The sequence below is a fragment of the Ranitomeya imitator genome, chromosome 2 (genome assembly GCF_032444005.1).
Source record: "Ranitomeya imitator isolate aRanImi1 chromosome 2, aRanImi1.pri, whole genome shotgun sequence".
Classification (NCBI taxonomy): Eukaryota; Metazoa; Chordata; class Amphibia; order Anura; family Dendrobatidae; genus Ranitomeya; species Ranitomeya imitator.
Genome location: NC_091283.1, coordinates 527,367,899 through 527,379,483, shown reverse-complemented (window position 1 = coordinate 527,379,483; position 11,585 = coordinate 527,367,899). Strand labels below are relative to the sequence as shown.

Here is an 11,585-nt window from a genome sequence, read left to right as displayed (position 1 = left end):
CTTCTTCTTGGACCAGCACTCCTCCCATTTGGCTCAGGTGATTTTAATTAGCAGGAGACTGCAAAGTAAGGGGTCTAGCCCATTTTGGCTCTCACTGAAGAGCTGGAGGAAGGTGAGTTTAAGTGCTCCTTTCATTTTGGTGTTGGTGCTGTGTGGCGGCCATTGTTGCTGTGGCTTTGTGCTGGTGGGGCGGCGCGGTCTGGAGTCTTGGGGACTCAGTCTTGCAGCATGGGTGCTGTGGGGCAACAGGCCGTCCGCCCTGCTGGTTCATGGCCGCTTTGGCGGTGGGCGCCGCACGGCTCCGCTCCGTTAGGGCGATAGGACCCACTTCGAGGTTTGCCGTGAAGGGGCAGTGGGCTTCATACAGTCTGATCAGAATGTTAAACTGAAAACCTCATATTCAGTTATATTAATTTTTGCCTAGCGGCTTTAGATCAACGTATGATTTTGGGATGTGCGGTTCATGCTCTTTTTTTCTCTTTCTTTCAAGCATTGGGGTTATTGTATGATGAGCCTAATTCTGTGGATCGAGCTGAGAAGATCTTGTTGGCCCTGTGTCAGGGTCAAGAAGCGGCAGAATCGTATTGCCAGAAATTTAGAAAATGGTCTGTACTGACTAAATGGAATGAGGATGCCTTGGCGGCAATTTTCAGAAAGGGTCTTTCTGAATCCATTAAAGATGTTATGGTGGGGTTCCCCACGCCTGCTGGTCTGAGTGATTCTATGTCTCTGGCCATTCAGATTGATCGGCGCTTGCGCGAGCGCAGAGTTGAGCACACTGTGGCGTTGTCCTCTGAGCGGAGCCCTGAGCCTATGCAGTGTGATAGGATTTTGTCTAGAGCTGAACGTCATGAACGTCAAAGATTCAGGCGTCAGAATAGGTTGTGTTTTTACTGCGGCGATTCTGCTCATGTTATTTCTGATTGCCCTAAGCGTACAAAGAGAATCGCTAGTTCTGTTACCATCAGTACTGTACAACCTAAATTTCTGTTATCTGTTACCTTGATCTGGTCATTATCATCATTTTCTGTCATGGCATTTGTGGATTCAGGCTCCGCTCTGAACTTAATGGACTTAGAATTTGCCAGACGTTGTGGTTTCCCCTTGCAGCATTTGCAGAACCCTATTCCTTTAAGGGGCATTGATGCTACACCGTTGGCTATAAATAAACCTCAGTTTTGGACACAGCTGACCATGCGCATGGCGCCAGGCCATCAGGAAGATTGTCGTTTTCTGGTGTTGCATAATTTGCATGATGATATTGTGCTGGGTTTTCCATGGTTCCATGGCTCGTCCTGATCGGCCTGGGGGCACTAGTGAGGGTTCGGTGACCCCTCCTCAAGGAGGGGGGTACTGTTGTGAATTCTGCTCCTGGGCTCCCTCTTGTGGTTATGAGTGGTAGTGCTGCTGTCTTCGGATCGCAGCATTTATCAGGTGTGTTCAATGCCAGTTGTCCATTGTTTTTGGAGGATTCACATCTCTTTCTGGTCTCTCCTGTTTGCTGAGCTTTTCAACAAAGATAAGTCCTGGCTTTGTTTTTGCTGTCCACATGCTGTGGGCCTTATAGTTCAGTGCATTTTCATGTTTTGTCTTGTCCAGCTTAGTCTGTGAAGGATTTTTTGCAGCCAAGCTGTGTCTCTGGAGATGCAGATATACCCTCCATGTCTTTAGTCAGATGTGGTGATTTGTATTTTCTGTGGTGGATATTTTCTAGTGTTTTAATACTGACCGCATAGTACTCTGTCCTATTCTTTCTTTTTAGCTAGTATGGCCTCCTATGCTAAATTCTGATTTCATGTCTGTGTATGTTATTTCCCTCTCCTCTCACAGTCAATATTTGTGGGGGGCTGTCTATCCTTTGGGGATTTTCTCTGAGGCAAGATAGTTTTCCCGTTTCTGTCTTTAGAGGAAGTTAGTTCTTAGGCTGTGTCGAGGGGTCTAGGGAGTGTTAGGTACCCCCCACGGCTACTTCTAGTTGCGCTGCTAAGTTCAGGGTTTGCGGTCAGTACAGGTACCACCTTCTCCAGAGTACATCTCATGCTGCTTCTAGGCCACCAGATCATAACAATTAGGCTCAGCATGACATGGGGGTTCATTTAAGTATAAGCATGAAGTAGATACATGACCTGCTTATGGAGAAATCCGTTCCTTGAGTTTCATTGGTTTTGGATCCTAGAGATTTCAGTGGGTCATACATCTAATGGTGGACATTCAGAATATGTAACTTTTATATCTCTATTACTACCTGGGGTCAAATTATTTCATGTAGAATAAATGACACAAACCAGAAAGCGCATGGCTGCAAACAAAAGAGCTGATTTCTGCTAATTAACACGTTCCTGAAGGAGGGGGGAGGGGGGAGGGGAAGCAGTATAGGATTACACACACAAGCAGAGTGAGGAGGAAAGCTGAGGGGGAAGAAAGGGAGGACGAATCTGCTGCTGTATGTGTGTGTGTGTGTCATGGAATTTTCTAGAAGTATACTCAGAATATGTTCATATTATCGTGACAACACTGCTTGGCAGCGCTTGTGTATTGCAGCTTAACTCTTTTCAAGTGAATTCAAGCAAAATATGCAAGTGAATAGGATGGAGCTGAAGAACTGAGGAGAAGCCAGTAAGAAGTGTTCAGGGCTATGCAGTTCTGGCTCTGTACACCATTTGCATGCCCGGATTTGGACACCCACTGATCTGAAATTAATAACCTTTCCAAAGATAGGTCATGAATGTCAAAGAAGTAGACTCCTGTCATTAGGAGTACCTAGGGCAAGTAGATGGATAAGCAGTTTTTATACATCTATAGAAGAATTTGTCACGGAGTCAAAAGAATGAACAGGTACCATGCTATCCTTAATTTTCTGGCTTTTATTCATAAAACTTTACTGAAAAAATATCTACATTAGTCACAGATGTTGGAAGATGACTTCCACTACCCTCTTTTCCAACCTCTACTATTTTCATTGCTATTTTCTTTCTTTCCACTATCTACAAATAAATCTCTACTTTATCTCCTTTTTTGGTTGAAGACATTCATATGCAGAACTTCACAGCATGTGTTACTTTCTCCTCAGTAATTATTTGTGACTTTTTCTTATGATTCATGTTAGTGATTATGTATAATTCTCATTTTTCAAACATTAATCATAAACATTTTAGTTGCCAAATATTTTTTTAGTTTTCTGCACATCATGCTTTATATTGAAAATTCAGTCAATATAGAATGAACATACATAGGACAAATTGAATCCGACAGTAAATAGAAGGAGATCCCACATCTCATCTATTAGAGCAAAATGGCTACAAACATTGCCTCTTACTCTAGAAGATGCTTTATACAGACAGCCCAATATTTTTTCGAGGCATTGTGGAATACTTCACATTTCCTGTGGTGGTACTGCAGGATATTGAACACTTCCACTACTAGATTCCCCAACAGATTATCGGTAATCAGAATATTTTTCGAGGATGTTTCTAAGAACAAGAAAAACTTGTACACAGCAGTAAACCCTTTTCTATATCTAGGTCAATGACGGAACAATTGTAGAAGATTGACAGTTAAAAGTGGATACAATTTTGTTATAGAGAAAAACATTTTCTGAAGGCTATCTTTATGCCCTGGTTTCTAAAGCTGTATATTATAGGGTTAAATAAGGGAGTGATTAAAGTATGTAATAGGGAAACAACCTTGTTAATAATCAAGGAATGTCCAACAGATGGAATCATATATTTAGCTATTAACGTTCCATAAAATGCTCCCACAACAATAAGATGAGGACTGCAGGTAGAAAAGGTTTTTTGTTTGCCAGTTGTGGATGGGATTTTAGCTATAGTGAGGAAGATATACACATAGGTTCCAATGATAAAACCACAAGGAACGATAAATATTGGCATAGAAAATAAAAAGACTTCCAGTTCTACAAAAGAAGTGTCTGAGCAAGAAAGCTTCTGAAGAGGGAATAGGTCACAGTAGACATGGTCAATGACATTGTCATGGCAAAAATTAAACTTTGAAACGGGTATGATTCCCGTAAGATTAAGCGTAAAACCAAACAACCATGGCCATAGTGAAAGACGGTTTTGAAATTTAAGATCCATGATACTAGAGTATCTTAAGGGGTTACAGATAGCCAGGTAGCGATCATAGGACATCACTGAAAGAAGAAAACACTCCGTGATAATTGTACCACTGAAGAAGTAAAATTGGATGATGCAGCCGATGTAAGTCATTGTTTTACCTCCATACAGAATGGCACCAAGCATGTTGGGAACAGTGTTCATGCTAATCAAAATGTCAGTAAAGGAAAGATGACACAGAAAGAAATACATGGGAAATTGAAGCTTACTGTTGACTAAAACAAGGACAATGATCATAAGGTTTCCCATTACTGTGAAAAGAAAGATGATCAAGAAAAGAATGAAGAATAAAATACTGAAACCTTGAACGCTTCCGAAACCCAAAAGAATAAATTCTGTAACTTTTGTTTGGTTCATTACAGACAATGTTACGTTTAGACGATTGATATGCCATGTATTCTAGATAGAGAGAAAACATAATAACTCATACAGTTCATGGAAAAAGTGTTTCTTGAAAGTTATTGTTGAACCACCTGAGGAAATTAAAATATCGGGTATAGGCAGGTTAGTAAAGGGAAGACACACAAGAAGTTCAGTTTTGGAGAGAATGAAGTGAAGAGAATGTTTCCTGTCAGGATTTCAGATAGGGTTCAGCATTCAACAGAAGCAGACATATGATCTGACTAAACAGCAGAGCCGCATGACATGACGTGAGTGAAGACCAAAGCAGTGGATAGCAAGATCCAGAAAAGAGAGGAGGAAAAGCGACAGAAAGACAGAGTGAAGCACTGGATACAGGTTCTGAGACGGGATGCTTATCCTAACAGTACGGCACTGTGTATGAAAATTGGAGAGGAAACAGGCCAAGATGGAGCAGGTAACGTGAGACAAAGAGAGTGCCCCATTTGGGAGTTCTAAATCGTCAGCAAGCAGATAAGCTAAGTAACGACCATAGTGGTAAACTAGCTCCCCTAGGAGGAAAAAGTATGACTGTTGAGGACAGTACTCTCAGTTACTGAACTGTAGTACCGTGTTGGGTTGTGGTGAAGGCAGAGAAACTTTGGGGTAGAAACAATCAAGCTTGGAAAAGGTATAGAGACTGTGTGTGAAGATGCTTCATGTTGTAAGGGAAACGTATGTGAGGTTTTGCACCTGCTACCTATTGTAGATAATTCACACCATGTTACTGTTCATATACTCAAACTCACAGAGAGAATATGGGTCCCATATAACAAGTAATGTCCCAGTGATTTTATATTTCTACCCATAGGATGTCTAGATAGTAAGTGAATACTCCCAATACACATTCAAAAACAAACAAATCGGAGTTCCATACACATAAATTGGGTAAAAAGATATATAAATTCTATTATAAATACTGTCGCATGATATATCACAGAAAAAAAAACAAAAAAAAGAGACCCTAGTAGCAAACAAGTGACACCCGGGCATAAAGAGCAATTATGTGTGTCACCATGGTGCTGGTAATATATCACTATTGATCATGCAGACCATAAATGCATCCAGCATCAAATGTAAACATAGTTCACGTAACCAAAGTGTTACTCCTGAAGCTAAATATCCCAAATATAAAGAGTGCCCCTCATGCTATTACGTAAACCAGTGCTATCACTGAGGGGAAAGAAAGGAACAATACATCTAATAGCAGTGGAGCTTACCCATTGTGAGTGTAACATAATGCCCGGGGACCGGATCCACACCTGACGCGCGTTTCGCGTAAGCTTTATCAAAAGGGATAAAGGGATAATTGCTCTTTATGCCTGGGTGTCACTTGTTTGCTACTAGGGTCTCTTTTTTATTTTTTTGATTATGTTATTTTGTGATATATCATGCGACAATATTTATAATAAAATTTATATATCTTTTTACCTAATTTATGTGTATGGAACTCCGATTTGTTTGTTTTTGAACATGTTACTGTTCAGTAGACAATTGTGTATTACTGACTGGTGGTCTCCCTCATTGAACCTCTCAATATCTGGTCCTAGCCAGTGATGAGGCAGTGACCCAGCAAAGTTCAAAGCAAAAGTCTCTTTAATGTTCAACTCACAGCATTAGGCCGAGGTCACAGTTAGCATAGGGAAATACGGTCTGTTTTTTAGAGGTGTAATACGTAGAAATGTTCCCTAAACAGTAATCCATATGTCATCCGTAGGCAGGGTGTGGCTGCGTATTTTACGCATGTCAAACCTCCATATGTAATCCGCATGGCATCCGTATGGCGTTTTTTTCTCGCAACCTTGCAAAATGGACATATAATGGATCCATGGGCTCAAATATTTGTGAAAACATATATACAGTCTATATGTACAGTTATATGAAAAAGTTTGGGCACCCCTATTAATCTTAAGCTTAATGTTTTATAAAAATTGTTTTTTTGCAACAGCTATTTCAGTTTCATATATCTAATAACTGTTGGACACAGTAATGTTTCTGCCTTGAAATGAGGTTTATTGTACTAACAGAAAATGTGCAACCTGCATTCAAACAAAATTTGATAGGTGCATAAGTATGGGGACCCTTATCATTTTCTTGTTTTAACCCTGCTGTTCTGTTCGGTCTGGGGAGACCTATTTTGAACTTTGGTATTTTTTGGGGTGTTCAAGATGCGGTTCTGAAACTTGTGGTTGATTGACTTAAATGAGGATGGGTCGGTCGGCCACGGGTTTCAGAGCCGCATCTTGAATATTTTAAAGAATATTGAAGTTCAAAGTCGGTCATTTTTGACCAACAGAACAGCAGGGTTAAATACTCCTACCTACTTTTTACTGACTTACTAAAGCACTTTTTTTTGGTTTTCTAACCTCATTGAGCTCTGAACTTCATAGCCAGGTGTATGCAATCATAAGAAGAGCTACTTAAAGTAGCCACTTGCAAGTTGTTCTTCAACTTGCTGCAGATGGTGTCACTGTGCATCGGTCAACTATACAACGCACTTCGCACAAGGAGAAGCTGTATGGGAGAGTGATGCGAAAGAAGCCGTTTCTGCAAGCACGCCACAAACAGAGTCGGCTGAGGTATGCAAAAGCACATTTGGAGAAGCCAATTTCTTTTTGGAAGAAGGTCCTGTGGACTGATGAAACCAAGATTGAGTTGTTTAGTCATACAAAAAAGGCGTTATGCATGGCGGCCAAAAAACACAGCATTCCAAGAAAATCACTTGCTACCCACAGTAAAATTTGGTGGTGGTTCCATCATGCTTTGGGTCTGTGTGGCCAATGCCGGCTCCGGGAATTTTGTTTATGTTGAGGGACGCATGGATTCCTCTCAGTATCAGCAGATTCTTGACAATAATGTTCATGAATCAGTGACAAAGTTGAAGTTACGCAGGGGATGGATCTTTCAGCAAGACAATGATCCAAAACACCGCTCCAAATCTACTCAGGCATTCATGCAGAGGAACAATTACACTGTTCTGGAATGGCCATCCCAGTCCCCAGACCTGAATATCATTGAACATCTGTGGGATCATTTGAAGAGGGCTGTCCATGCTCGGCGATCATCAAACTTAACTGAACTGGAATTGTTTTGTAAAGAGGAATGGTCAAAAATACCTTCATCCAGGATCCAGGAACTCGTTAAAAGCTACAGGAAGCGACTAGAGGCTGTTATTTTTGCAAAAGGAGGATCTACTAAATATTAATGTCACTTTTCTAGTGGGGTGCCCATACTTATGCACCTGTCACATTTTGTTTGAATGTAGATTGCACATTTTCTGTTAGTACAATAAACCAAATTTCAAGGCAGAAACATTACTGTGTCCAACAGTTATTAGATATTTGAAACTGATATAGCTGTTGCAAAAAAAACAATTTTTATAAAACATTAAACTTAAGATTAATAGGGGTGCCCAAACTTTTTCATATAACTGTATGTCAGTGAGACACACACACACATATATACATATATATATATCTATATATATAATTGTCTAAGGGTTTTTCCGTCTGTCTGTCTGTCTGTCTGTCTGTCCTGGAAATCCCGCGTCTCTGATTGGTCGAGGCCACGAGGCCTCGACCAATCAGCGACGGGCACAGTATCGACGTAGAAATCCCGCGTCTCTGATTGGTCGAGGCCACCAGACCTCGACCAATCAGCAACGGGCACAGCGACGATGATGTCATAAAGGACGTAGAAATCCCACGTTTCTGATTCAGAGACGGGCACAGTATCGACGTAGATGTCATAATGGTTGCCATGGCGACGATGATGTCTTAAAGGTTGCCTCGATCAATCAGCGACGGGCACAGTTTGCCGCGAATTCTGGAATCATCATTGTCCATATACTACGGGGACATGCATATTCTAGAATACCCGATGCGTTAGAATCGGGCCACGATCTAGTATATATATATATATCTATATATATATATATATATATATATATTTCATACAGCGCTAGATAGCAGAAAAGCCGGTAATTCAATTGCCGGCTTTTGCTATCTCCTTATCAAACCCGACAGGATATGAGACATGGTTTACATACAGTAAACCATTTCATATCCCTTATATTTTTACATATTCCTCACTACTAATGTTAGAAGTGTCTGTGTGCAAAATTTGGTGGCTCTAGCTGTTAAAATAAAGAGTTAAATCACGGACAAAACTGGCGTGGGCTCCCGTGCAATTTTCTCCACCAGAGTGGGAAAGCCAGCGACTGAGGGCAGATATTAATAGCCTAGAGAGGGACCATGGTTATTGTTCCCCCTTCTAAAAACATCTGCCCCCAGCCACCCCAGAAAAAGGCACTTCTGTAAAATGCACCTATTCCGGCACTTAGCCTCTCTCTTCCCACTCCCGAGTAGCAGTGGGATATGGGGTAATAAAGGGTTAATGTCACCTTGCTATTGTAAGGTGACATTAAGCCTGGTTAATAATGGAAAGATGTCAATAAGACACCTATCCATTATTAATCCAATAGTAGTAAAGGGTTAATAATACACACACACATTATGATTAAAGTATATTAATGAAAAAAATACACACATGGGGTTTTAAAATCTTTATCGTACACTTAATCCACCTGAAGACCCTCGTTCTGTGAAAAAAATAAAATAAAAAAGCAACAATATCCCATACCTTTCCGGCCACCAGTCATGTCCTACGCTGTAAATCCATCTGAAGGGGTTAAATAATTTTACAACCAGGAGCCTGCTAATGCAGCCGCTGCTCCTGGTTGTAAAAACTGGGGAACGAATGGAATGCAGGGGAAAGTAGAATCTTAGACTTGCGGTGCTGCACCCTCTGATGGTATACATTCATATGAACTCCAGCGTGGGAAAAGCTGAATTGTTTTTCAGCTTTATGGTAAATTTGTCTATGCCATTCACAGTTGATTTTTGTCTTCTTATGTATCAACTGGAGCTTTAAACATGATGCTCTCTTTTCAGCCCACCAACTACGTAACTAAACAGTGTTGAGGTACTGTAGGTGGAAAATCACAACATTACTAATGCTTTAATGATAGACAGAAGTTGTTATCTTCACCTGTGAAGGTTCCCCCAAGAGCACCCAGTGAAATTAGACTGTAATTCCATTTCAGATTCCCCCACGGACATCTCTGAATAAGGTCAGTTTAACACATCCGACTTTCAAGTTCTGAGTATTGACCTTCATGTCTGAGCCAGCCTTGAGTCTCCTGACCTGAACTCAACGGCATCATATGAGCTTATGAGGCTCTTGAGTGTGGGTCTAAAAACCTTCATCTGATCTGGACATCACAGTCAGCAGGTGGACACTTGCTTTAGTGGATTTGAGTCAAAGGTCAGAACTAGTTTTTGAAATCTCAATGACATATTTGAAGATATTTCAAGTGTTATTCTGCTGCCACAAAAAATATGTTTCCCTCATCCTTCACAACAAAGTGAAATTTATTTTTATTCACATACCAGTCTAATATGTCCAGTAATTGATTTAATTCTTGTGCTATGTAATTTGTCATCCACTCTTTATAATATTCTGTCAACACTATGTGCTGGACTTCCTTTCTGTCAATTCCCAACATTATCTGCTCCTGGGATTGGCTTTCCTGCCCTGAACTGAAAGCCTGTCTATGCAGTTTGAGTGGGACAATGGGAGTAGAGACAAACTCTATAAGAGCAAGTTAGATAAAACATAGACAAATAGTGACAGGTATTCTGGAGTGATTTTTCTGAGATAACACAATATAATTTTTACTGATAGTGGTTAGCAGTTTTATTTATTGACATAACTTATCAAATGAAATCAAGTTTTTCTGAAAGTGACTGAATGTGTCCTTCATAATATCTACAGTTATCACCCACTTAGGTCAGCTTATTAAAGGGAGCTAATAATTCAGTCATTCCTTTTCTGTATCTTGTATCAAAACATACTGAGTTAATAGAAAAAGCCCTTTAAAATCAGTTATCCAGTCTACAAGACATAGCCAAGAGTGATGACCAGCAAAGGTACCTGCTTTGAGGGACCAATTGTTTAGTATGTGCTCTTCTGTACTTTGTAAAATGGGGATGTTAAAAGCGATTTCTTCTGCACTAATATAAGTGTAATATAGTTGCACTAATTTTTTATATATTTCAGAAAGACATTTCAGCCCCCTTCTCAATAATCAATGTGACTATCTAGGGTCTAGGCTGAATCCACATGATAAATAAGGACTATCAAATCCGGATAGCTCTTGTACAAATTAAGTAGCTGAGGATAGCTGGTACAAACATATCTACAAAAATAAAAGCAATTTTAAAATGTATACAATTAGGATGAATTCCGATAAGACAATGTATTGCTATACTTACAGTGTAGTAATAATTTTGGTAGGCAGTTGTGTACAAATATTAGTGTGCAGTATATTTATATGAATGTGCATAATTTCTGTTATTGCTGTACTGAACATCTAGGGATCATTTATTATATTCCCATGTGGAACGAAAGAAACATTTTATTTTCAAATTTGATCTGCAATTATTATCCAAATAACAATTCTCTAGAGACTCATTACCACTTTAGTATATAACAGAAGAAAAGATCAGAAAATGGCTCCTATAGCATTTATTGAATTTCCCAGACCCCTGAAAAATGCCAACTAAACCCATCAAATGGTTTTCTCAAAATAACAACTCAGTCATTAGGGCCATGAATTTCATAGAACTTTCTGGGCTTTTACCATATCTTAATGTACCAGAACAGAGAGCCTTGCATAGACTCACTTTGACAGTCCATTGATTACATGGTCAGGTATTGCTGACATTTAAGGGCCAATTCAAACATTACTTTATATTTTGTCTGATTTTTTTTAGATGATCTGTTTTTTTTCCATCCATCATTCTGATCCAGAAATAGATGAGAACATGACATGCAATAAGGTTAACAGAACAGATACAGGTATCTGTAATAGAAACTGATGTCTGAAAATTCCCATTAAACTCTATCCTCACATATGTACATACATTAGCTGAACCTGCATGTAGTGTGAATGGAGAGAGGGGAGTAAGGCTCTAATGGACATCTCTGGTT

The 11,585-nt window shown here is 39.8% G+C and overlaps 1 protein-coding gene across 1 annotated transcript; it reads right to left on the bottom strand.

The window, feature by feature from the left end:
- Positions 1-3,563: 3,563 nt before the first annotated feature.
- Positions 3,564-5,770, bottom strand: LOC138666724 (olfactory receptor 6C3-like). The gene is made up of 2 exons (XM_069754911.1): positions 5,753-5,770; positions 3,564-4,532 (listed from the first exon to the last, which is right to left on the bottom strand). The coding sequence occupies exons 1-2, from the start codon at positions 5,768-5,770 to the stop codon at positions 3,576-3,578; spliced, it is 975 nt and encodes a 324-aa protein (XP_069611012.1). The 3' UTR covers positions 3,564-3,575.
- Between the last annotated feature and the right edge of the window lie 5,815 nt (positions 5,771-11,585).